This window comes from Lichenostomus cassidix, chromosome 1, assembly GCF_008360975.1.
Source record: "Lichenostomus cassidix isolate B80296 chromosome 1, HeHo_3.0, whole genome shotgun sequence".
NCBI lineage: Eukaryota > Metazoa > Chordata > Aves > Passeriformes > Meliphagidae > Lichenostomus > Lichenostomus cassidix.
In genome coordinates this window covers 40,514,851-40,540,797 of record NC_139479.1, presented here as the reverse complement: position 1 = coordinate 40,540,797, position 25,947 = coordinate 40,514,851, and the positions used below count along the sequence as shown (strand labels likewise).

At 38.5% G+C, this 25,947-nt stretch overlaps 1 protein-coding gene across 2 annotated transcripts in view; it reads right to left on the bottom strand.

Annotated features, from left to right (window-relative positions):
• Nucleotides 1-25,947, bottom strand: part of ABCC4 (ATP binding cassette subfamily C member 4 (PEL blood group)) — a 145,671-nt gene that overhangs the window by 36,003 nt on the left and 83,721 nt on the right. For both annotated transcript variants that reach the window (XM_085057595.1, XM_085057602.1), the window contains exons 21-25: nucleotides 11,377-11,527; nucleotides 10,621-10,740; nucleotides 6,660-6,770; nucleotides 5,084-5,184; nucleotides 2,745-2,936 (exon numbers count right to left, since the gene is read on the bottom strand). In XM_085057595.1, coding sequence (XP_084913721.1) covers nucleotides 2,745-2,936; nucleotides 5,084-5,184; nucleotides 6,660-6,770; nucleotides 10,621-10,740; nucleotides 11,377-11,527 — 675 coding nt within the window. The remainder of the gene's footprint in view (nucleotides 1-2,744; nucleotides 2,937-5,083; nucleotides 5,185-6,659; nucleotides 6,771-10,620; nucleotides 10,741-11,376; nucleotides 11,528-25,947) is intronic.

The following is a 25,947-nucleotide window of genomic DNA, read 5'->3' as shown; positions in this document are numbered from 1 at the left end:
ATCCAACCACTCATTATAGTACCATTGTATATAAACTAATAAACATTTCTACAGTGCTTATTATTAAAGAAACAGACTAATTTAAGCAAATCTGTTACAATAAATGATAAAATGTCTAGCACTCTAAATTATATCAGGGAAACAATAGAAAAATAGTTCTGAACAGATAAACTACGGTTCAGAAAGAAAATGCTGAATAGAGAACATAGACAACCAGAGTCATGAAAACAAAAGTTCAATTGTTCTGCAAATGTCAATATAAAGTATTGTATCAAGAATATAAAGGAAAAAACCCATGAAAAATACATTGATACTTAAAATAAAAATGCAGCTGCTCTGCATATTGTCAAAATGGCACTTTCAGTTTGGCAACAAATGAAAAGGACTATGCTCTTCAACATTTAGAAGAATCTATTTGTATCTTTGCTCCAATTGACTACAGGCTGCTGAAAATTGACAGATATTTGAAACAGCTCTCAGTATACACATTATTTATTTTTTAATACATTTGATTCTTCAGAGGCCCACGCTCACTGCCAGTGCAAATACAGCAACAGTCTGCAAAGGGAAGTGCCAGCCACCTCTCAGGAATCACATGGCCAGGATTGTGCTTCCTGGTATGAGCCATGTGCACACACAGGAGTACACCTGCTATGCTGGGCTCATCATTACTCAAGTGTCACTTGTACTTCACAGTAGAGCTGCACAAAAAATGTGAGATTTACAGCATGTCAGCTACTCCACTGAAACTGCCCATGTCTTTGTTATCCCTCAGGCAACCTCCCTTTCGTGGTGCGTTGTGAGAGCACAGCTGCCATGCTGTAAATCTACATCTGCACCTTCTTAACTGTTTCATGTAGCCTGCAGATCCAGGGGCTGCCAGGAAAAGGTGCATTTGACAGTATGTTAGCCAATAAGCATTCATGAGCTCCCTGAAACAAAGACAGTGGTGTTTAAAACCCAGCGCTACACATGCTAAGCTTCCCCTGCTGCAGCTATAGTAGCAGAGGAGGTTAATCGCTGCCAGCTGCTGGCACAGCAGTTTGCGTCTCCCTGGTCTGTCTCTGTCAGACCACACTACCTTGGCAAAGATGTTTAAAACACAGGCTCCTTCTTAGCCTGCTTTGACTGAATACTGAAATACTGAATGCAGAGACAAACAGATCAAAAGAGACCTTAACCCATGTGTGATTTGCTAGCAATCACCTCCTTCATTCTCACTGCACCCACAGTTTCCCAAACTGGGCCCCGGGGTGGCTACAAGAAAAACTACAAGCACAGCAGAAGCTTAAACTCATTCCTGCTGCCAGTGGCACTGCAGCCACCAGAAGTCTCTATAAGCCAGGGGCCTGAACAGGCACAAGAGCTCTCACTGACAGCAGCATGGGCAGAATCCCACCCAGATCTGGAAATCTGGTTCTGAAGAGGACACTTCTCCATAATTAAAACAAATGTAAGGAGGAGAGATGCTTGGGAGATTTATTTTACACAGTGGCAGCCTACTGCAGTATTGTGCAAAACATCATAGAAAGCAAGCACAAAGTTCTTGGCAATCGTCTCAAGCTGGGCAAATTCAGGATGAGGAAACCACAGCATAACTGCTCAGCAAAAATAAATACCCCCAGTCATCCCTCCCTCTCCTGCCCCCACCAAGGACTGAGTCATGCCTTGCTAATATCTCTTGCTTCCGCTTTTAATTTTATTCCTGTCTCTCACTGAGAAGCTTAGAACTTCTTGTCTATATTGGAACAACATGTAACAGCTAAGGAGACAGCCCATATGGCTCTTCTTCTCAAGAGACCATTTTGAACTCATTCACAGCTCTTACCAGGAGATCATCTCAATGTAGCAAAGTCCAGCTGAATTTTTGTAACATGCATGGCATTAAACATGTCCATTTACGAAAGAAACCGGTTTGGAACTGAACGGAAAGCATGTTATAAATGAGGCAAGGGCAATGACTGTACAGCTGAACCAGCCCGCTAGGAAAGACCTCCTAATCAAAAAAGTACACCTGCATTTGAAATGTAGCAAAGTACAAATTAACACTGCAGGGCTCGAATTTAATTTTGTCTGTGGGGGAGACCTTCCCTGCAGCACTCTTCCAACAGGGATAGCGTCAAAACTGGGGAGGAGTAGTCAAATTTGCAGAGGAGGAAGAGTTTTATTTCTATGTTTCTTTTGGCTACCAAGCTAATTAATGACAAGAGTTAATTGGATTGCTAGCCAAAAGGAACTGAAATAAAATCCCAAATTCTAAAGTTATGCAACTGATTTGTGTTTCTTTCTTCTCTCATCCATTTGGGGCTTGGTGCAAGGGCATGTACATTCCTTATTTTCAATTGTTTTTTGCTCACCTTGTCTGTTGACATACTTGGTTCCAATTATGTTCCCTCTGTTGAATCCCCAATTTCCTGATACACCTGCATTTGCTTTGGATTTGAACAAACATTCTGGGCCGGGCTAATATATTCAGGGTCTGCCACTTTCTGAAGAATCTCAGATTTTTTTAAGGAAATTATTGGATATGTCTAATCCTTTGTTTTGACACACTTAAATATCATGTTCCTGAACACATTTACAGGAAATTAATAGGCTATAACTTTTGTTATTAAATATAACGAAAGCTTGTTTTGTAAAAGAACATTTACTATTTTTATAACATATTTCTAGCACACAGCTTCTTGTCAACTTATCATCTTTGCTTAATTTCTGTGATTACCCAAAGACAGCCTCATACATACCTTTTCTTTTGGTTTAATTAAAACAGACAAATGTCTTAAAACCAATGGTCCGTCCAGACTGTAAGTGAAGTTAACATTTTCAAACGCTATCATTCCTTGGTTAGGCCATTCTGGTGGTGGATGTTTGTTGGTTTCCCAAGGAGCTTCCTTCTCAAGTTCTGTGTATTCCATTACTCTTTCTACTGATATCATCTAAGGGGAGGAAAGAAGACATACACATGTGAACTTCATCCTTTTGTGTATACTGCAAATCCTGCATGCATATAAATACGTGTGTGCGTTTTTACTATAGAGATTTAAAGCAAATTGCTCCCCAGTTTTTCTTTTAAACAGGTAAGAGTATTTGGTGCCATTCTGTGCTTTCTTTACACAACTAAAAAAGTGGAAAGAATGCATCTCATGTCCTACAACAGATCCAAATCTACCATAACACATAATGCCATACATAAGCATTAATTTTTCATCAGTGGGACTAATTACAAATCTAAATATATGGAAAAGTATTAAGAAAATTAAGCTGAGAGTGTTGTCTGTCAGTCTTGACTAAGATGACATCAATCCACTGTGTGTTGGAAAGACAAGGCTAAAAATTAAACTGCCAAATGAACTACAGGGAGACACGTGTATGAGCTCTGACTCCTTGCCCTGCACAGGACAACCCAAAAAAAAAAATCACACCATGTGCCTCAGAACATTGTTCAAATGCTTCTTGAACTCCGGCAGACTTGATGCCATGTCCACGTCCCTGAGGAGCTGGTCAAGTACCCAACCACTCTCTGGGTGAAGAACCTTTTTCTGATATCCAACCTAAACCTCCCCTGACACAACTTCAGACCATTCCCTTAATTCTTGTCAATGGTCACCAGAGAGAAGAGATCAGTGCCTGCCCCTCCACTTCTCCTCATAAGGAAGTTGCAGACTGTGCTGAGGTTTCCTCTCAGTCTCTTCTTCTCCAGGCTGAAAATACCAAGTGACCTCAGCCATTCCTCATAAGGCTTCCCCTCCAGATCCTTCACCATCCTCATGGCCCTCCTTTAGATGCTCTCCAACAGCTTAATTTTGTATTGTGGTGCCCAAATCTGCACACAGGACTCAAAGCAAGGGTGCACCACCACTGAGTAGACTGTGACAATCATTTCCCTTGACCAGCTAGGAACAGAAAAGAGAGGAAATGTTCTTGCTTCTCCCAAGCGTAGTCACCCTTTAATAGCAAGGAGTTTTTTGGTGGATGTCCACTTGTCAAAGAAGTTGATGCTAATTATAGTTCTGGAAAATGATCAGCATTCCACATCAATGGCAAGTCTTTCTCTTCCAAGGTATTTCTGAATCGCAGCCTCCAAGGAAGCAACTCAGTACATGTGACACTCCCACAGACACTTCCAAATTGTCCCTAATGGTATGAAAATATCTGAACTCTTTCTGCCCATTTCTCACTACATCCGTCACCACCTGTTTACTTGTGTGTGAAAAATGCACTGAAGAAGTAAAGCAGTAGGAAAAAAAATTCTAACATTATTACTATTATTATTATCATTATTAATTTTGTTTGTTATTAAGCACAAATAGTCCTCCAAAAGGACTACACATACTTTCTAGACTATGGACAGCAAACTGTAATGAAAAGTAACTTCAGCTGTCAACACAGCACAAAAAATCGCAGGTTTCTGTTCAGTATGTTCTTTTTACCATCTATTTTTCTTATGTATTATCTTAAGGAAGTAAATAGGCAAATTAGAACATGCTATTAAATACTGTGAAATGGTCGAAGGCATTTCATATTATATATTTTGGAAAACCCACAAACTTCTCAGCTGAATATAAACAAATACTTTTGCATTTGTGTTAACTTAGAATGAATAAAAAAGTTATAAGCCTTTGCAATGGAGTAAAAGGACTCTAAAAATGCCATGAGCAATATAAATAAAATTTTAAAATGCAATAATAAATAACAATAAATTATAAATACCAAATATAAAACCTAATTTAAAATCTTCCTTACAGTAAGGGAATTATTTATTGCAACTTTAGCAAGTTGCAATGCAATTGTCTACAGTGTAACTAAACAGTCTCCTTTCTGCTGTAAAGGGAGATTGTAAAACCTCCCTTACTATGAATGGAGGACAGTCCCTGGACACAATCCATCTCAAAAAACATTCAAAATCAGTCAGACAAATTACAACCTAAAAGAAGTTACTTTTCTTTATGGACTGCAGCGTGATGCATCATTCACTTGCTAAGGTATTAATATCCTAAATTAATTAAGAAGGATCTCATCCTTAAGGTTTCATATCACAAGCATGAAAGGAACCAAGAGGGGAAAAGGAATAAATTTACATTACCAGGTTTTCAACTTCAGCACTTTGTCTAACACCCCACTGGAATGTTCCCATGAGGGTGATTGCATAGGAGAGTGCCAAACCAACCCGCCCCGCATTAAGAGCTGCAGAAGAGAGGACAAAGAGACTCGAATAGGTACATTGTAATTACACAAAATCTCAGTTAAGTTCACTTTCATTACTTATATGACAGAAGCATCACAGTCAGAAATTTTTGGTTACACAGTACTTGCTATCTATGCAATGAGTACCCTCAGGCAGAACACCTAATGATGCATTTTTTGGGTACATTTTGGAAACTGTCTATTTGAAAAGAGAATCCCAGTTCTCCTTTGCCTGGCATTTATCTAAAAACAGAGGTTCAGTTTTATGATCATAGATTGTTAGAGTCATCTCTATCTGGCTGAGCATTAGTTAACTCTTCACTTTTTTTCTAAGGAAATTAGATAAGGCCCTAAACCTAAGCAAAAAAACCAAAACCTATTTAAAACTATTTCAAAATTAGTTATGGACATTTACATCAGCTTTGTACTCATAAAAAAAATCAGATAAAGTAATATGACAGAATATTTCCTCCCCTGTTTATGAAAGCATTTACTGTGTTCAGTGGGTCTACTTTCACAAAATAAATGTTTTCTGTCTGCCCTGATATTAACCATCATTGTCCTCTGACTTGCTTGAACTTTATCCTAACACAGTCCTATTGACTTTAAGAGAGCTACTCCTTATCCAGAGGCAAGGAAATATTCAGGACCATTGTTTTGACTTGTCTTTGTGCATTCTACTAACATCAAACCTAGCTCAAAATTTGCCGAGTTGTGCAGCATGGAGTGTTCAAATTTTAAAACACACGTGCACATATAAAACTTATCCAAAGAAAAAAGAAAAGAAACAAAACCAGCAAATTAGCACTAATTTTCATGTCCAAGATAATTATTTCTTCCTTCATGTTTCAGATGACTATCTCATTCTAGTACATCAAACCCAATTACATCCTGGATGATGCATACACTAATGACAGTTCATGAGTGACAGTGAACATAGAATGTATTATTACGAGGCAATTTTCTTTCTGGAACTGGGCTATCCCACTGATCCAAGATATGAGAAGAGTATCCCTAGGAACTTTAGCTTGCCTTTTGACCTACTGTGCCATGTGCAAAAAGGAAAAAAGTTGTTAAGAGACAGCTCCGTGGGTGTTTCAGTGTGAAAAGCAAAGCCCTGTAGGCCCAAAAGAGAAAGACAAAGGCATGGAAAACGAAAAAGATTTATTTCTTGTTATTGCTCTGAAAGCCAAATCTCAAAAGTGAAGACTACGGATGTGCAAGCTTGTTTGCACGTTTGGGGATGATGATAGATGCATGTTTCCAGCCCGGAAGATGTCTGAACTGCCTCCAGTATTTGCAGGAGAGCAGATACAGCCCCAGTGCCCTAGACTAAGGACGAGATCATGATCTAGAAAGAAACATTTAACTTAATTACAGCCTTTAAACAATTAGAAACAGTAACATATGAAAAAGAATTAGACTTAGTATACATGGTAATTACTGGGTGAACTTTTTTTAACATCTGTACTTACTCTTGGCAAGAAGCAGGGAACCAAAAGCAACCACTATAACAAAAATGGCACAGATGGCATCCAGACGTACAGCAAACCACCTTGAGGTCGTCAAAAAGAGAAACCAGGCCTCTAAAGTGTATTTTATAACGACATAAAAAAAGCGGATTATTAGAAAACTAAGCTGTGTAATTATTACTAAATGAATTCTTGATACAATTACAAGTTGTCAAAAAACCCCAACATTGCCATCTTCAAGTGCATGTCAGTATGGACTGACTATGATTAGGATATTGACTAGTTTTCCTGAAATTATCTAACTTAGTTTTCACACCAATAGCAACCACAACGACAACCACAGCTAGTGTAACATACAGTAACAGGAAGAGAAAAAAAAAAAAAAAATCAGTCAAGGCTTGAAGCATGGTCCATTTATTTAAAATGGAATCCTCTTCTGAACTCCAGTAGACTCAACAGTCTTATACAAAAAGCAGAAGTACAACTGAGTTTACTGTAGCTGGACCAGAGTCTACAGGCTTTTAGCTACAACATATCACAACACAACTGTCAGAGCCAAGTCCTTAGAAGCCTTTAGAAGGCAGCTGCAGCTGGTTAAACTGCTGTAGGAGCTACCCAATACAGCCAGTGTGACTATACACAGCTATTCAAATTACTAGAAGTACATATTTTGGGGAAAATCACAGGTGGACATCACCCTGCACCCACATTCAGGTGTTCAGAATTTGGTGCTAAATTCCATCCCAGATAGATATGCTACAGTACAAGACACAAGAGACAGCAGGAAAAGACACTGCAATACAGAAGGCAAAATGCTTGAATTCAGGGCCAAAACAAGAAGAAAAGTAGCCATAACAAAGCATGGCATTATTTATTGCTTAGGCTGCAGTCAGAGGAATCGTCCCAGTTGCTACCAAGTCACAGCAGAAGGTTACCACTCCAACCCTTTCCGCCTTGTTTGCCATTACATCCTGCTAAAGATCAGTGCAGTTTCAAGTGTTCAATGTTCCTTTGCCCAGTGCTGGGAAAAATTCGAACTAAGAAAATTCTCCCTTTTGTAAGACAGAGAGGAGGTTAAGTCCAGTTTTAAGCCTGATCATCTAGGGTAGCCAAATTACAGAGTGATCAAATCAATCCAGCCAACAGAAACCTCAGTGTAACTTTTGGAGGGCAGCAGAAGGTGAGAGTGAGGATGACAAGAGGCATCCAGGTAAGGTACAGAGCTGGTAACTTCTTTGCATCAACCCCAACTGCATATGGCTGACCACACATTCAGCATTAATGGTTGCATTAAACAAGATATTTCATAGAGTCATACACCTGAGCACACAGAATGACATACGCAGAAGGGAGCGCTGCACCAGTTCAGAAACCTAGTTCCAGAAATTGAATTCACCATAATTTAGTCACCTCTCTGAAATCCAGAAATTCTGAATTACAGAAACCAAGTGGCCCTAGAAACAATCTATGGCAGCTTCCTGGTGACATTACAGGTAATTTTTGGTGCAACAGTGTACTTATAAAATCAGGAAGTGGGACACTTGGGTAATAGATTTTCCATCTCCAGGCTTTTGTTCCATTGATCCTAAGTCCAGGAAGGTGTGCTAAACTGCCAGCCTGAGATGAGTCATTTTGCAACCTCCCTATGTAACAGGGGTCACTGTGCATAGAGGAACGAATCTGACAGTCACAGGAACTAATAAAGACTCATCATGGTCTGATGACTCATGGGCTTGCTTATAGAGGTGGGCACTGGCAGGAAGGAAACGGGTTTGGTCAAATGTCAGCATGCCTTTTAGAAGTTTTTTATCTAAAATTCATTTAATACTAAATTCATAGGCAACCCTCAAAAGGGTTCAAAAACAAGTGTTCTGAGTTCTAGGCTCAGGTCTAAATGGAAAGGACGATACTACTCCAGCCAAAAATCCTAAACAAAACCATTGCTGGCTGGGAGAGCCTTCTGCAATGCAGGAGAGAATTTAAAACTCTTTAGAGACTTAAAAACCCAGGACTCTAACTTTGAGAGCTGGTATGAAAGGTATTCTCTTACATCAGCTACTGCTTGTTCACATTTACTAACAAACAAGTATCCAAGGTGAAAACAACTTCAGGGAATCTCCAGTTCAGCCTCCTGCTCAGGCACAGTCAACTCAGAGGTCACGCCATATTGCTCCACACTTTATGCAGTTTGAGTCCTGAAAATCGACACAGATGAAGCCTGCACATGTGGGCAATCTTTTCCTCTGCTTGACTGTGCTCACAGTGAAATAGATTTTCCTTGAATTCAGGTTAAACCTCTCTTGTTACATCTTATACCCATTTCGTTGCTCCTACCACTATGTACCACGGTGAGGAGTGTATTTATGGCAACATCCTTGCAGGTATTGGAAGGCAGCTATCAAACCCTCTGTATGCTGCCTCTTCTGTGAGCTGAACAAGCCCAGTCAGCTCCCCCCACAAGGAAATCTCTCCTGTTCATACCCTAACAATCTTAGTGCCCCCTCAACAGAGTTCACTTCAGTTTGTTAGAATGTCTCCTGGATCTGGGCGTCCAAAACTGGATGAAGTACTCTCAGTATGGGCTAACAAGTGTTGAGGGGGATAATCACCTCCCTCTTTCCAATGACTATGCTCCTGTTAAGACAGCCCACCTGGTGTTGGCCACCTTTGCTGTCCAGGCACACATTCCCTGTGAGGATCAAAACCCACACACAAAGCCAGCTGGTGTACCCCAAAGACTCAGGTGGGAAAGATACCAAGACAAAATGCCTAGGTTTACAAAAGCGTGCGACCATAAGCACTGAAGCTTGACTTCAAAAACAAGTTCCTGATCTGCCCAGAAGGGGCATTATTGAAGTTAGGAAGATGCACAAAAATGACTGAAAAATGAACGTGTTTTAATGTTCCCCCGATCTGACCAAAAAATATAAAAAAAAAATTTCTTTTAGATGTCACAGTCTTCTTTGTATAGTGAAACTTCTATATGCAGCTTACTGACTAAAGATGTTTTTTAATATTAAGCTGAAAAAAAACTTTGTCTATCCTCGCTGTCAGCTACTGTAACATTGATATGGTCAGTTAACTAGCAACTCTAAAATATTAAGAAATGGGAAATTCAAAGCTAGAGATGCCTCCTTGGAAGATATATTAAACTAGTCACAAGTCACTGGGCTCAACAAGGTCAGTGTGCACTATGTTCCAAACTGTGATAAACTGTACAAAAGAAAAGATTTGCTGGTCTGGTCTGAAACCTTGTAAATCTGTAAATTACAAAAAAGCCATCGAATATACTTCTATGCCTTACAACAGGGGAAATTCACAATCTTACCTAACAAACACAAAATTGAAAACTTGCATTCTGCTGTATCTTGAAAAACATTGTAAGAGAACATTTGAAGAACAGAAGCTAAAGAATCACAGTGCAAACCTGAATTACATTACTTATGCTTGCAGAATGCCAGTACATTACACCTTCCAATGATGTTAATTCCATATATTAAATTTAAGCCCTGAAAGCTGCTCAAAGTAAGAAATAAGTTAGGTTTATGAAACTTTTCCTGGATTATTCATATTAACAGTACTAGGCCCCTCCTAGCATAATAGCTTGTTTCCTCTGCATCTCTCCCCCCACCTTTTCTTAAAGATGGAATGTTAAAAATGAATGTTAAAGAAAAATGTTAAAAATTATTCTGAAAGTATTCTTATCAGGCATACTTTCAAATGTTTATCTTATACATTGTTAAAGCATATGCATGGGTATTCTAAATCATATTACAGCCCAAAGTAAACTCTCTGAATCTAGACAGATAATGTTTTTGTTCTATTACAGAAATTTTACCCTAAAGAGACAAATGCACAGCTCCTACTGATTTTAATGCACATTATATACATGTTGCTGAGGGCATAAGATATTTCCCTCCTACAGTGCAAAGTATTTGATTTTTCACATCAATTCATCACAAACCTGAGTGGAGGTCTTGGTGTGCATCAAATAATTTTTGAAATCTTTCCTCTGCTTTCAAAGCCCGAATAGTCCAAAGCCCCTGGAGGGATGACGACAAGTGGGAAAACACTGGACTTCGAGCTACAAAGGGAAATGAGAGTAACTTAACAATAGCTGAAGGACAACATTTAATTCTTTTTGTACAACACTAATCTTTAATCCTACCATTTTATATTTAACCACACAAACTACTCTACTGCATCTTTTAAAAATAAATATGCAATATCTTTAACTAATGTCTTCTTACTCAATTAGAATCAGTCTGACAGCCAGGCAGATTAATTTATATAAAAATGTCTTACATTTTTAACAACAGCTGTCACTGAAGAAATTCTTTGAGCTTTAAGAATGACATTAGGCACTCATGTTATCCGTAATGCTTAATATTCCATATTATAGTCAAGCTAAAGTCAGGCACAAGAGTCAGATAAGGTCAGAAATACCATTAGTATATGCATGCAAGGTCCCAAAGACCAGCAGCTTAGCATGTTCTTAACTAGCTTTATTTACAGATAGTTAAACTGACATACCCTAGGTTCATCATTATGCAAAACAGGAGTTAAGCATGTAATTCACTAGTTGAGAACCAAGGCAATAAGGAAGTTATTTGCATAGCAAAAGAAAAAAGATCTTTGATGGACTGTCTATAAAATACTAGCATTTCACATAATAATAAGCAGGGTTCAAACTAACATTAGGTCCCGCCAAACTACATACTTGTGGATTCTAGACGTTTAATATCTCTTGAAGTGTCTAAGAAATATCGTCGAAGAAAAACGAAAAGAATAAATAGTGGAATTAAGGGGATGAGTATCCAAGGAATCACTGCCACAGCCACAGCCACCACACCAAAAATCTGTAGGAGAGTCTGGAGCACAATAGAAACAAAATAAAAAACTCTTTGCCAGAAGAATTTAATTTAGAACAAGTATAAAACTATTTAACACTATTGAAACACTTAAATATTTAAACATAACTACCACATTTAAGAGTGGATGCATTGTACAGCATATGTGCAACATCTATTTTTAAGCAACTTGGAAAATTTATAGTAATACCTAAGTGGACTATTTTTGCAGTTTACGGTTTTCTTCTACATGATTTGTTCTTTAAGAAACGTCTTTACAAAGCTGGTTGACTGAACATTAGTATCTGTAGACTATTTTGTGATTGCTCTAACAAAGTAATGGATGACCAATGTAATAGACAACTAGGTTTTAATGGACCCTAGTAATTTGGTGAATCAAGGATTTATTTTTTCTTATTTTGCACTTCTGGTAGCCCACTAAGGCCAAAACCAAGCACAACCTTTACCCCTAGATTTGCTTTTTTTTCTTCAGGCTTCTCTGACTTTACCGTAATTTGACCTGACCAAAGAGCAAACCCACACACCTTAAACATTATGCCTGCATGAGTCAGCTCTAGGCAAGGTCTTAGCTCACGAAAGAAGATTCATCAGTGCAACAGCCCAACAGCTCACAGATCCTGAAAGCACATTTTAGGGTCTCATAACTCTATTAAGGAAAATTGCTATAAGGAAGGCAAGGGAAAGGAGCTCTGAAGGAAGTTGCATTACCACTACACTCCTCATTTATGGGTTAAGGTGTTTACAGCATCATGTTGTTTGACCTTCTAGATACACACAGCAGATCACAAACATTTTACCCAGATTTCATCAGGAGGAGGTAAGGTGGCAATGAAAGCACACGGTGTTTCACCTGGATCAATTATGCACAATGCTATGCCAGCACAAAGCAAAACAAAGCACCCTGGCTCCTCACCAGCACTGCCGCCTGCCCTTCTCTACCATTCTTTCGAACCCTGTAAACATATTTCCTTTTTATCATGGGGTAAGGAGAAAGGAAATCAAGATTCCTGACCTCCTACAAATTTTCTCCTGTCTAGATCTCCACTTTCCTCAGTCCTGCTCATTATCTCTGCCAAGCCTGCCAGCCATCCACATGCTGGCTAGTTTCTAAAGACTCCCTCACCTCCATCCTTATCAGCAAGCAGAGACTGAAGTCCATTCCTTCCTTCCTCCTCCAAACTCACTCTTGAATATGCTTTATACACCTGCTGCCTTCTCCATCCATCACTCCTAGACAGCCACAAAAAAGCTTTTTCTTAAGTACACAGTCTCCTCCTAACATCAGCCGCAAATCTGAAGTCAAATGTTGAGGAGAGCTGCTTCAAGGAAAGCAGGCTGAGGAATTCTGAGGAAAACAAATGCTTCTTAATAAAAAAGCCAAACTGAAGTTTTAGTGATGATAATCTACAATATGTTGCAAAGTGCCAGTGGGGGTGGGAGTGGGAGTAAAACTATTAAGATCCAGCTCATGTAAACAAAGCCTTGCTACGGCAGAAATACAGGGAAGGAAAAGATGGTTAGGATGACTAAAGTAAAAGTCTGACACCGCCTTTGGAAGGAATTTTAGATGAGCCTGCACCACCTTATCATTATAAAAATTTATGATAGGGTGGATCAGTCATGTGTGCTGTTTTTTTTGAAAACCAAACTTGCATATAAATTAACTCTTAATGAAGTAGTCTGAAAGCCAGACACAACCATTTGCAGACTGTAATCATGCAGTTACTGTGTGAGGTAAGGCAAAGGTTCCAGCTCCTGAATTTCACAAGACAACCAACCTTTGCAGCTGGAGATTGCCCCAGCTTCTACCAGATTCACTGTGTGTAAGCTGCAGGACCCAAGATAATTAGCAGGCTGACAAAAAGGATAACACGAGTAGTCTGATGTGTCTCCTTTCTGGCAAGCAGCAAGAAATGCTCAGGAGTGGGTATCTATATCTAGACTTCTCACAGTAGAATCAGCTTACAATTGAAAGTTGCACCAAAAGTCCAAGATTGTCCTACATAAAAGAAGTATGGCCTACAAAACCAGCATCTTTACTGTATTTCTTAATTTTAGCATTCAAAATGTAATGACTGTGCAGAAAAGAACAGTCAAACTAAAAAAAAAAAAAAAAAAAAAAAAAAAAAAAAAAAAAAAAAAGGAGACAAAAGGAAAAGCAACCAAACCAAAAACAGGGGAGCTGATGAATGACATTTTACAGCTACCTGCACAGTAGTTGAAACAAGGCCACCTTGCACAAAAGACAACAGATGCACTGGCTACCAAGACCAAAACAACCTAGATCGTTTCAGGAAAAGACCATTGCTTCCAAATGGAGACAGAGTGTCCAACGTCCACCTTCAAACTTGTTTCCGTTTCCGGGGAGAAAGATGAATCTCCCACACACAGCCTGCACAGAATCTATCCCTAGAGTACAGAAAGCACATGTTGTTTCTGTTGGGAGTTACCCTCTTGCTTACAAGACTCCTGAGAGATTTCCCTCATGCTTTGGGCAGTCCTTTCATTTACTGTGGCTTATTTGTCCTTAAAAGTCTCCTCTTTTACTGCAGCAGGCATACCCCACTATAACCCCAGGGAAATGAACGCTCTGATCAGCATATTCACTTGTGAAACATGCTTTCCCTTCATCATCTGATGACCTACATATCCATTATTCTTACAGGTGCTGAGAGTGGTATCCTGGAGTTTGTCTCTCAAACAGGTCTTTTTCTAGGAGTAACAAGTATTCCTGTACCACAACCCCACAAAACAGAAAAACATGGCACAGGACCTACTACCATAGGAACCATGGTAGTTCCTATTCTGGACTTGCAGTTGCTGACCTGGTAGGATATCTAATCCATGAGAGAAGCCCAGGGGATGGGATTTGAGACTTGGACACCTGATTGTGGGAATCCAGATGTGGCATACATAGTGAAACTCCTGTCCTAGTTTAGAAGTTTAAAAAGTGATGAATAAAATAGTAAAATTGTTTAGACTGGAAAAGACCTCTAAGATCACAAGAGTCCAACCCTTAATGCAGCTCTGCCAAATCCACTATTAGGCCATGTCCTTAACACCACATCTACGCATCATTTAGACATCTCCAATGATGGTAACTTCATCCAACCTGCAAGTGTATATCTAGTGACTCTATGGTTGAATGTTTCTCTACAGTACACTAACTGTCTTTACTTGATGCTCTCCTACAACAGCAAAGTAAGCATCCAAAGCCCATCAAGCAGATACCAAAATTTTGATGACTGAATCTACAGTCAAATCCCATGCAAGAACTGCAGCATTTCAGGACTGGTTTTACCAATACTTAAGCAAAAGCCAAATACACCTACTCAGCCCCAATTCCTGAATGCCACACCCTAGACCCCAAGATACACTCCAAAGGATTATATTAGCCCATGGAACTGCCACAAAGCCATTCTAATTTAATAATAGCAAAGGCACATGTCCTCGATTTCAATTTGAACCTTCACTGCATTAACTTTAGGGCACTCTCAGTCAGGCTGTGCTGTCTGAAGTAAAGCCAGGTCAAGAAACTACAAAACCCCACTCTGTTCATACTTGCTTGGCATCACCCTTCCTCCTCCCCTACCCCTGACTGAAATTATTTCCTTGTTGACTCTGCCAAATAACTGCATGCACAATCAATCCCTAACACAGTACTGACACTTTCTTTATCCTTGAATGCTTTTTTCTTCAAACCAGGCTGTTTGGACTGACTGACCTGCAGGTCTGTTAAAGAACAACTGCACAGGTGGCTGGTTACAGTGGGACACCAGAAGACAAGTTTCCCTGGGAGGATGACATTGCAATGAGAAGATCAGAGTGATAAACACTTTACTCAGGCCAGCTCCACCCAGAACCACAGTGGAGATTTTCTGCATTTTCCCCCTTTATTACAAAAAGCCACAGGAAACATCCAAAGAGAAACTATCACCTAAACAATTCTACTTCATTTTACTCAAAGCAGCTGAGTTGAGGTGAGTAGTCTTCTCTTCAAACTACTTTTAAAATAAAATTTATGGGCTTTCTTTTGGAACTGATTAAAAATAAGTGTCTATGGTTGTTTATACTATTGCTTGCATCAAACTGTCAGGAGCACATTTGTCTTCAGCAAAAATGCAATGAAGGCTTATGAGTATAGGAGAATACATGGGACATACAGTATTTAACTGTCCTTTTCTGACAATGTCCTTTTCTGAATTAACCAGGGACAGCAATCTTTGACAGAAATGACAGCTCTCCATCAGTATTACTTCAGCTTTAGGAAAATGTGCATCCATGAGAAAATTTGGAATTTAAAGACCAAGACAATCAATGCACTGAAAGGGGAAAAAAAGGCACAGCTGGAGAAGAAATGAAAATTGTTGTTTCAGATAAATTGAAGGAAAAAAGAAAGAACTAGATACTGCCAGCTCTAAAAGCTTCAAAAAGAGCAAGTTCATCTTATCTTCTGTGAGACGCTCTCTTCTCCTCCAAACCCTGCTATTTGCAATTAGTCTACAAGAGGTTACCTAACTAAATCAATATGTCACTGCAAATGGGGCTGAATTACATCTGCCAGATACACCACAGAAATGTATTCAAAATTTCCAATCACATCCTTAACGCTAGCACCTCCTATTTGTTCTCATCTCTACAAGATAGTCCCTCTGGATTGCTGTTTTTCCAAGTGAACAAGCATATACTGAGCTCCTCAGGGCAAATGTTTTCTGTGCCACCAACATGCTCATTCATTTGACTTGGCATGCATTTTGTCATTAAGTGAGAAGCCTTAATATTTGTTTGAGGTCATGGCGAACTGTGAGCAATTGTTCTTTAACAAGTGCCCTTATAATAAAAAGGGCATTTTCTTTAATACATTGGCACTGCCACCACACTCATATTTAAACAGCATTCTATCATCAGTGATCTCCTACCCTACAAGAATGGATAGAAACAGGCTCTCTCTGGGCATCCTGGGCCAAGAGGCTTAACTGTCTCATGCAGTACTTGATCCCAATAGCAGTTTTCAAAAATCACAGGGTGTATGTTGTCTGAGACTTCCAGACATTGGTGCTTTAGAAGCAGACACATCATCAAGCTCTGGATTTGGTGATTCTGACACACACTTAAAATACTCATCCTTTAAAACTCCACACTACATTCCTACAACGTATGGAGGTTATCTTCTTTCTAATAATAAACTATCTTGACTCATAAGAAATTTGCTGCCAGAGCTCTTTGGCCATGGTAATAAGTTACTTCCAGCTAATACAGGTTTTCCATGGAAAAACAAGCTTTTATCAGAGCCAAAGCTATGGCCTCTTCTTAGGCATGCAGCTCCTGTTCCTACCCACTGTATACGGAAACCAATACTGTCATACACAAAATGACAGTGCCAACACCCATTCCTGTAAATGGCTATGGACAATATATTTTTGTATTTATAAGCAGTAAAATATTGAGTGCATCTTTGATTTTCTGAAGTGCTTCTCTTTTATTGCACCTTGCGCCTCCTAGGCACTTCGGCACAGAAGTGTTCTCAGTGATTTGGGAAGCAAGTCCCAACTGTGTAATGAGGATCTACAGAAATGTGAAAGGTCTTCTTCCTGAAGCTACCAGGGAGTTATTTATATCTTTACTGTGACCTCCCTATATGAATAATATAAAAGGGTTAATGTTTTGCTGTTCAGCAGCGCTGTTTGCCAATTCTCCTGTGAATAGTTCCCTGGCTATATTTGTACACTGTTCTTTTCCCAAGGTAAAAAAAGGTGCACACACAAGAACTATTAATATAAACTACAGTGGTCTTTTTACCATGCAAAATATGCTTTATCTTCCTGTGGAACACCTCAGATGCTGTGTACAACTTTACATGGTAGCTTGAGGAAACAGCATTAATCAGTGAGTGTAGAACATGCACACACACATGCTTTGCTTTCTTGACAGCTCTTGCCAGAACCTGCCTGAAACACTGCAGAAAAATGTCTGGCATCACCCAACATTCCCAGAGTTATTCCTCAGTTAGCAGAAAGCATCCCTTTTCCATCATATTAATTTAGAGGGGTTGTGCCTCCAGTATCTACCACCACTGCCAAATGTGGTTGTTTTGCTGGCTGTTCCACTTGCTTCAAGATTCCCAGAACAATGCATTTTTGTATCTCCTCTATCAGTCCTTGCTGTGAAATAACTGATATTTTTAAAGGAAAATAAAAAATGGCTTGACAATGTCTGCTCCCCTCCTACCTCTTTGAAGTCCTTTCCATAATGCTTTCCCAGCTGTATAAGCCCAAGACAGCCCACATGAGCACAGAGCCTTATGAAATCAAACCATTTTATTCAACAATGGGTATTTTTCTCCTTGGTACTGCTACAAACGGTGTATTTCTCACTTTGTTCTTTACTCATATGTTTAGCACCTTACCAGTGGAGGCTGATTCACTGATATTTGTCTCAGCTTTACCCCACTTAAAACCCCCCTGAAAGCAGATTTTATCTCTGTGATAATTATGGAGAACATATACACAGAGTAAGAACCACCAAAAAAAAAAAAAAAATCAACAAATATCTATCTCACTCTTTTCAGGCTATCATGATGCAGGAGGCAGATCTTACAGGCCAATACAAAATGATGCAAAAAATGGATAGTAAAAGGACTGGGAAAAGTTAGGCCTTTTGACACTCCCAGTACAAAACTGTGAGTGCAGGGGTAATAAACAAGGAAAGGATCACAGAAAGTAGCTCATATTCTCTCCAAATAGCATCTCCTGTTGCCACTGCTGGAGAAAAACCACTGGCGTAGACAGCCCGCTGCAGCGACAATGGCATTAGTTTACTTGCTGAAATATTGTCCACTGTTCCTGAGAGGAATTCAGCTAATGATTATGTTACCACCTTTTCACTCATGCTGCGCGCTTTTTTTTTTTTTTTTTTAGCAGTTCTTTAAAATGTTTAGCAAAACTGTGCTTACCACAGATGCTGCTGCCCCATGTGTCACCGTTTTGCAAACTCTCTTCAAGCTCTATGTACTTTCCCACCTCAGGTCTCCTGTCCCTCATGGCGATAATGCCAGAGGAGCAGTGCACACTCCTCAAGAATACCTCGTTTGCATCTGCAAGACCTTTTCTGCTCAGCCAAAGTCTGACTTTCTCCAGAAGTCCATTCTGGATCTTTCAGCAACTTTAAAAGCTTTGTGCTACATTTGAATTGTGGGCTCTTCTGTTAAAAAGAGTATCACTTCTTCAGTAACACAGCTCCTCAGCCTTACAGCAACTACAAGCTTTTAAGCATTTTATTGCTGTTCTTGCTATTTAGAAATACACTATTCATGTTTTTATTTTTAGATGGAATAAAGAACTACTCATATTTCTGTAAACACCATAACAGCCTCTCTGGCCCAGTTAAATGAAAACTATGAAAACTATTACGGACTACAGCATCAGCTGTCCTAAGAAATAAAACTACCTTCTGTTTCCTTCAGGTCACACTCATAGCAGATATGCAAAAAAATGCTTTTTAACCTGTCCCTGATGTTTTTTCCCTTAATGTCCCCAGAGCTTTGCCACTTTGACAGAGCTACAAAATACTACTTTCCTATTCAAAATAAACTCTTGACTTGCAATTTTTCAGTATTACATGATGTCTAGTGATCACTCAGCTCCAGAAAGTTGAACAGTGGTCTGATGCTTTCAGCATATTTAAACTAGTCAACACCAGCCTCACTCCACCACCACCAGGTTTCACCCAGTTCAGCTGTTCTCTGCATGTCCAAAACCCAGTGAGTAAAGAGAAAATTCCTTGGCAGAGAATAAACATTATTTACTGTTTTAAGTGTGTGCTCATTCTTTATGTGTTACAAATATGCAGCAAACCATCAGAAGACTTTTGAGAAGTTTTATTTATCACAAATCATCCACAAAGGCACACTTACTGAAGTAAGTAACTGACACCAGGTCTGATCCCAAAATCCAGACTTTCTACTAGTGAGAAAACTGAAAATTATTTTTCTAACTGTTATGTTGTATTTGACAGAAGGGTGGACAACTGAATCAAGTACCAAAACCAGCAGTTTTAAAAGGGAAGATCTAAACTCTTCACTTTAGCATACTAAAGACTTTCATAGTAAGAGAAGTCTGCTTATTTAGACATTAAACTGATTTCAAAAACCATTAAGAAAAGGATTTAGGGATATGATTGTGGAAGAAAATGAAACCACCCAGCATCCTATTCCTCCACAGTGCAGGAATAAATATTATTAAGCCCTTAAAAGTGCCCTTCTAAATACACAGATTGTTGTATTTCAGGAGTACAATCCAAATGAATCAACTTTTCTAAACAATACAAAAATGGCCTCTAACATAGATGTAATACAAAGATGTAACAAAAAGCTATATGACATTCAGTCACCACCTGAACTCTCATCTTTTGTTGTACAGAACTGCCCACACTGCATTCTCCTCTACATTTTGACAAACAAATTCTTCTAGAATTTTCAAATCAGCTGCAGAGTTCACCAATTAGTCACAGCATCAGCTTCAGCAAGAAAAAAGTCCTTCTGTTGAGCAGATGCACACATAACCCTGGCAGCACATTTCTGTGAGATCCAGTTTTTTTCTTTTGCTAAAGATAATTCCTTGTCCCACATGTTTGTTTTGGGCATAAATACGTATAATGATTTTTAACATACACATACATACACCCACCAGCTACATGGCTCAGTAATCTAAATCACCTCCAAGTTTCTCCTTCCTTCTTAAATCAAAAGTGAAATCTCCAGTCCTTTTGGCAAACAGTGAAATCCTAATTTGTTTGTAAGCAGACATTGTTCTATCTATAGTATATCAGTAGTTTAAGGCAATCTAGAAGATTTGTACTTATCACCATTTGGAACAGGATTGTTACACTCCATGACTGACAGCAGAATTAAAATATTTCTAGCCACTGTGAAGTGTTAGAAACGTTAATGATTTTCAGAAGTCTTAAAACTAATCACCAGTTTGAGCCACAGATGTGATAGGTTGCAATAATGCTTAAAAAGCCAGGGAAATACCATAAACAAAAATAGTAAAAATTCCCACTCTGTCACTAAAAACAGCAGTAGTATATACCCAAAGAAAGACCAAACAGAAAAGGAGAAAACTACAAAATGTAAGTCCACTTACATACATAAATACACCTATAGAGTATTTTTTTGCCCTCTTCCACAGTAAGGAAAGCAAACAAGAAAATACCTTCCAACAGACATGAACAGCCCGAAATGAACAGAATCTCTTTCTGGAACTTTTACAAATTCCACCTTAATCAAAGTGGGGAAATTTCCAAATCATGCAGAACAGGAGGCACATCGCTGGACTTCCATACAACTATCCTGCTTTCTATTACCTGAAAATGTATTGAAAGTAATCTGATAAAGAGAACACAGAAGCCCATTTGGAGAAGAGATAATTTAAACCTGACTGTAATTTCGTATTTACAGGTTCCAACTATCAAAAAAACCAACTACCATTAAACCTCAATCTGCTCAAATTTTAGAGGAATTTAGATAAAGACTGCAACTCAAAATGCTCATATGGTCTAGAAAAAAAAAATAGAGAAGACAGCATTTCACTAACTGAAAATTAGCTTTATTTTTCAAGAGCACTACATTCAAACTACCTGTATTCCACATTTCAGTGAGAAAATGAAAGGAGCCCAGTACAAAACGATGATCTACTTTTACCACATAAATGGAGAAGTGCAAAACTAAAAGGAAATGAGTCAAGAAAAACAAGGAAAGTGGCAAAGGAGGCAAGATGACAAGAAGGTAATGACACCATGTTTTTAATATTATATTACCTTCTTTCCCATGTTAGGTAAAAGACTGCATCTTCAAATTTTATTTGTACCAAGTAAATACAAAACCTAAAATATAAAAGCAGCTACATTGTGCTCCTGCACAAATTAGTTTTGTTACAGTAGTGATCTCTGCTGCCCTGACACTGATGTGTAGAGAATGGCATGCATACCTATTCTTATAAAGATTCTACAAATGAACATAAGTAGGAAAAGGGGTGAGGGAAAGGCTTGGGCTGGGTATACATAACCACCATAGTCAGAACTTAGCCTTCCTTGGAGAAGTGAGGTCCATATATAAACAGGAATGCACCCATTAGCAGTGACTCCAGACTTTACACATTTTATCCTCCACACATACCACCAATCTGAGTAAATATTCAGTCTGTATGATGCAAAATACTCACCCTTCCATTCAAAGTAATGTGATGAAAGGTACAAAATAAAGAACAGCAATAGCTTTGGCATAGGTTATCTCCCACTGATGGTCACCATCAACAAGACTAATTGGCTACTGAGATTTAACAATCAAGGCATTCAAGTACAGAGGAAGGAAAGGTCAATAAAAACTGCATTACTTAAGACAAGTATCTGTGCTAAACTCACAGTTTCTGCATGTTGGTCTTGGAGACACAAATGCAACCCAAGTCTCCTCTTTGTCCACTATCTCCCACCCTTTTATTTGTCTGCTTGTTTGTTTTTAAAAACACAGTGGGGTTTATTTAAAAAAAAAAACCCAAAACATAAGCAAATACTGCATGACGATGGCAAAATTTAGGTTTTTATTGCAATGATCATTTTAGCCTTTTCTGAAATTAGAGCTCAAAAGTAATCAATGAAAAAATATATATCCCTGTTACTTTTCTTTGGGTTTTAACTGGTCTTTCATTATACACCAGCCAGATGCACTGTAATATGTATCTTCGGACGGTACAGCGAGAAAAAGTCCTGTAAGGTTTCAGTAGTCAAGTGTCACCAGACAACTGTTTTGTGTTCCTTTAATTTATTTCTTTTTCATTTAAACCTCAGCACAGCAAAACTACCATGATTCAGCAGAAGGGAAATCAAAAGGTATGCAATATATCCAAGACACAGGTCTGTTTTGTGTACCAGGCTCAACAGAGTATGTTGACATTTAACACAGATCCCATCACTGGTTATTTTCATAAAAGATACTTATGATCATATTTTGAATACACACATGCAAACACACGGAAAGAATTACTCTTTAATTAATAAAAATATCTCTTAAAACTCTCACATGCATACAGAATAAACCTGGCTAAATGGGAAAAAACAAAACAACAAACTCCTCAGGAATCCTACCTCTCACAGAAAGCACAAAATAACAACGTCAGTGTTAAACTAAAAGATCCTGGAATTCCTTCTACACACTTTCCCTGACATCTTGACACAATAAAATGCAGGGGTCAGTGGTACTGAAACAAGGAATGGCAGTTCCACTCTTGTGCACATACGAAAGCAAGTGACCCAAGCTATTATTCCAGTCTGAGGCACTTTTTGTTCCTAATATCCAGATGCAGCAGCTTTTTTTTTCCCTTTCTCTTTTTTTTTTTAAAGAAATGACTGTGGACACCTCCTTCACATTTTCCTTTTCTTCAGTATTTTCACTTCATAAAGCTGCAGTCAATGTGTTTTGTGTGCAGTGAGAAGGGAATGGCACATTCAGTGGTGGTCTCAGCCACAGCCTACATTGGTGGCTCAAGTAGTCTCAGGATTAGGTCTTTGTGTGCGATGAAAGGATATGAAAAGTCAGTTATTTAAACTCAGTCAAGCTGTTGATTTTGGGGAGGAAAAAGGTTTTGCAATTCAGTTTTTCTCAATAAATCACTGCCCTTTTTCAAGGGCAGCTGCAGATAGTTCACATGTTCACAGTGTTCTCCAGAAACAAAACAAATCATGATTTTTTTACCCCTCCTCTCAACCTAACGTAGGGTAAGAAATCAAAATGAAGGGGCCATCACATTAATTACTCAAATTCACTAGAAACTAAAGCAGACAATTAACTCTGTTAACAAGTAATAAGATGGCTGAATAATTACAAGGGCAAGAAACTACAGAAAAAATCATCCCTTTAAAATTTAGCAGAATAATTTAAAAAACTAAAAAGAAGTCTGGAATGTATTTCATTGTCCTATGTACTGAATCAGTTTATAGATCTAATTTCCAAGCAGTAGTTTATCAGTTTGAGTACTCATCTGGAATAGTCTGAGATCAAAGACATTAAGCCTCTGCAGATCTAGCTGGAGTCAGAATATGATTCAGGTATTAAAAAAGAAGCCTTTGATGAGCTCTCAAAAATACAGCATCCAAAATACTGGCCACTTAGGAATATCTGGGCTAATGTGCATACACCACTATTAAATATATTGGATTCTTAATTCCTAATACCCCCTCGTTAAATTATTTTATTCTATTTCTTGGCTGACCTTTTCCCCCATTGTGTTTTAATGAGTTCAAGAGCTAAACATTGCCCTAAGAAGCTGCAGATTCCCCATCCGTGAAAATGTTCAAGGCCAGGCTGGATGAGGCTTTGAGCAACCTGGTCTAGTGGAAGGTGTCCCTGTCCCTGGCAGGGGGTTTGGAACTAAATGGTCTTTAAGATTCTTTCCAACCTCAAGCATTCTGTGAGTCTCTGATGTTAAACCACAGACTCCACATCTACCAGCGAAGTCCACATCAACAGAGCCTTATACTCCCACAGAGGTTAAGGCAGGATATTTATATCTAAATAAAGCAGATATTTAAATCTTCTTGAATGTTTTAAAGCACTGTAATGGCCTTCACACAAGTTGTTCTTTACCTGAGAAGATTCCAACTTAGCTGAAAAACCCCTGCCAAAACCACATAACCATGGCTAAAAAAAAGAAAGCAGGATGCACAACTGAGGCTAAGACGGCTAACAATACTGAAAAATATATAAGGTCACAAAAAACCCACCAAAACCCCACTATCCCCACCAAACAAGTTCATTTAGCTTTTCGACTACCTCAATCAACCTACCTACTGATAACTACCTGATTTTACAAATAGATTTAGCGCCGTATTTGGTAGAAATAACAAGTGTCATAGCGAACATAGCATGGTTTTCTGTTTTATTTTTTAGGAGAGCTGGTGTGGAACCTTATGGTCAGCCAGAATTCATTGCAGAAGACAAGGCCCAGGCTTAGACTGAAGATTTTGAAGCTTATTTTTTATTTGAATGAGCTTTGAACTGGACTGTAAATGTACAATTAAAGATATCTTAGTTGAAATGCCTAACTTAACCTTTGGCTTCTTCTCAATTTTTCTACTTCACATCTACCCACAGAGTTCTGCTCCAGCCATGTAGTCAAACATAGCCGTAAATATGTTCTCATAAAAGAGACTTATTTTTAATTCATAAACCAAGCAGATACAGCAGTAATTTCCACAAAACACAGTCAACTGCACTAACATGACATGTCTCATATTCTGTTAAAATTCATAAGAAGAAAAAAATTACTGCCTTCTAGTGAGGACTGCTTCTCTTGCCTTCAGTCTCTCAAGACAGATGTGTTATATTTTGATGCACTTCAAACCAAAGAATGAAAAGATGGCAGGAAACTTTAAATGCAGTCAAGAGTTGCTACTTTGGGAGGAACTGCAAAGTAACAGTTTTGTAAAATCTAACCAGATTTTCAAAAGAATACACAAGGTTCATGATGCATTTTATGTGCTTGCCACATACCTTTTATTTTTGCTTTAACGAGAAAGTGTACAGTGACTATCCACTCTCTCAAAGAGAGTTTTTATTCTCCTTAACTCAATGCAAGAAGTAAAAAATTAAACTCTTTCTGATCAAGGAATTAATTTTCATTCAGTATAGCTGTCTAGACTAATAATACTCATTATGGCTGTAGTGCAGTGTATAAATCTTATTAGGCACTCCAAAAAGAATATTCTCAATTTTTAGCATTGCTTAAAAATCTGTATTCAGTACAATTACAAAATTCTTGAAACTGGTAGATTGCATTTTATTATTTATTTATCAGTATTTAAATCGGCTTGTACTGTAGGTTTTGGGTGCCCAATCACGTTGTGTTTATTTGTGCTGAAATGATACACTCACTTGCCAATATAGTAAAAGGGTGGAATGTTTCACAATGATCCTTGCAATAACTCTGAAAAACGACCACTTCTTCAATGCAAATCCGCTCAAGAAAAGCTTCTACACACAAAGTAAGATGAACCAGTTACTGCATTGTTTATTAAGTTTCACTTGATTCCTCCTGACAACCATTTAAACAATGAATGTTGGGAAATGTCTCTCAAAGAATCAACAATAATGGCTGGGATCACAGCTTTTATATCCAGCTAATGCTGTTTTTAGAAAGGAGAAAATATTTCTTCCTGAAGGGATTATAAGAAGTGTTATAAAAGACACCTGCAAACAAAACAAGTGACAAAAGATCTCTATCATAATTGATAACAGTTATCCTTTGTAAAAATCTGTGCTTCATCAGAAATAAATATATCTTTGCTCTTGAATTTCAAAAGCATCCACTAAGCAAGAAGCCCGCTGATCAAGAAGAGCAAGTTTTAGAAAACCTGCCAAGAAGGAAATG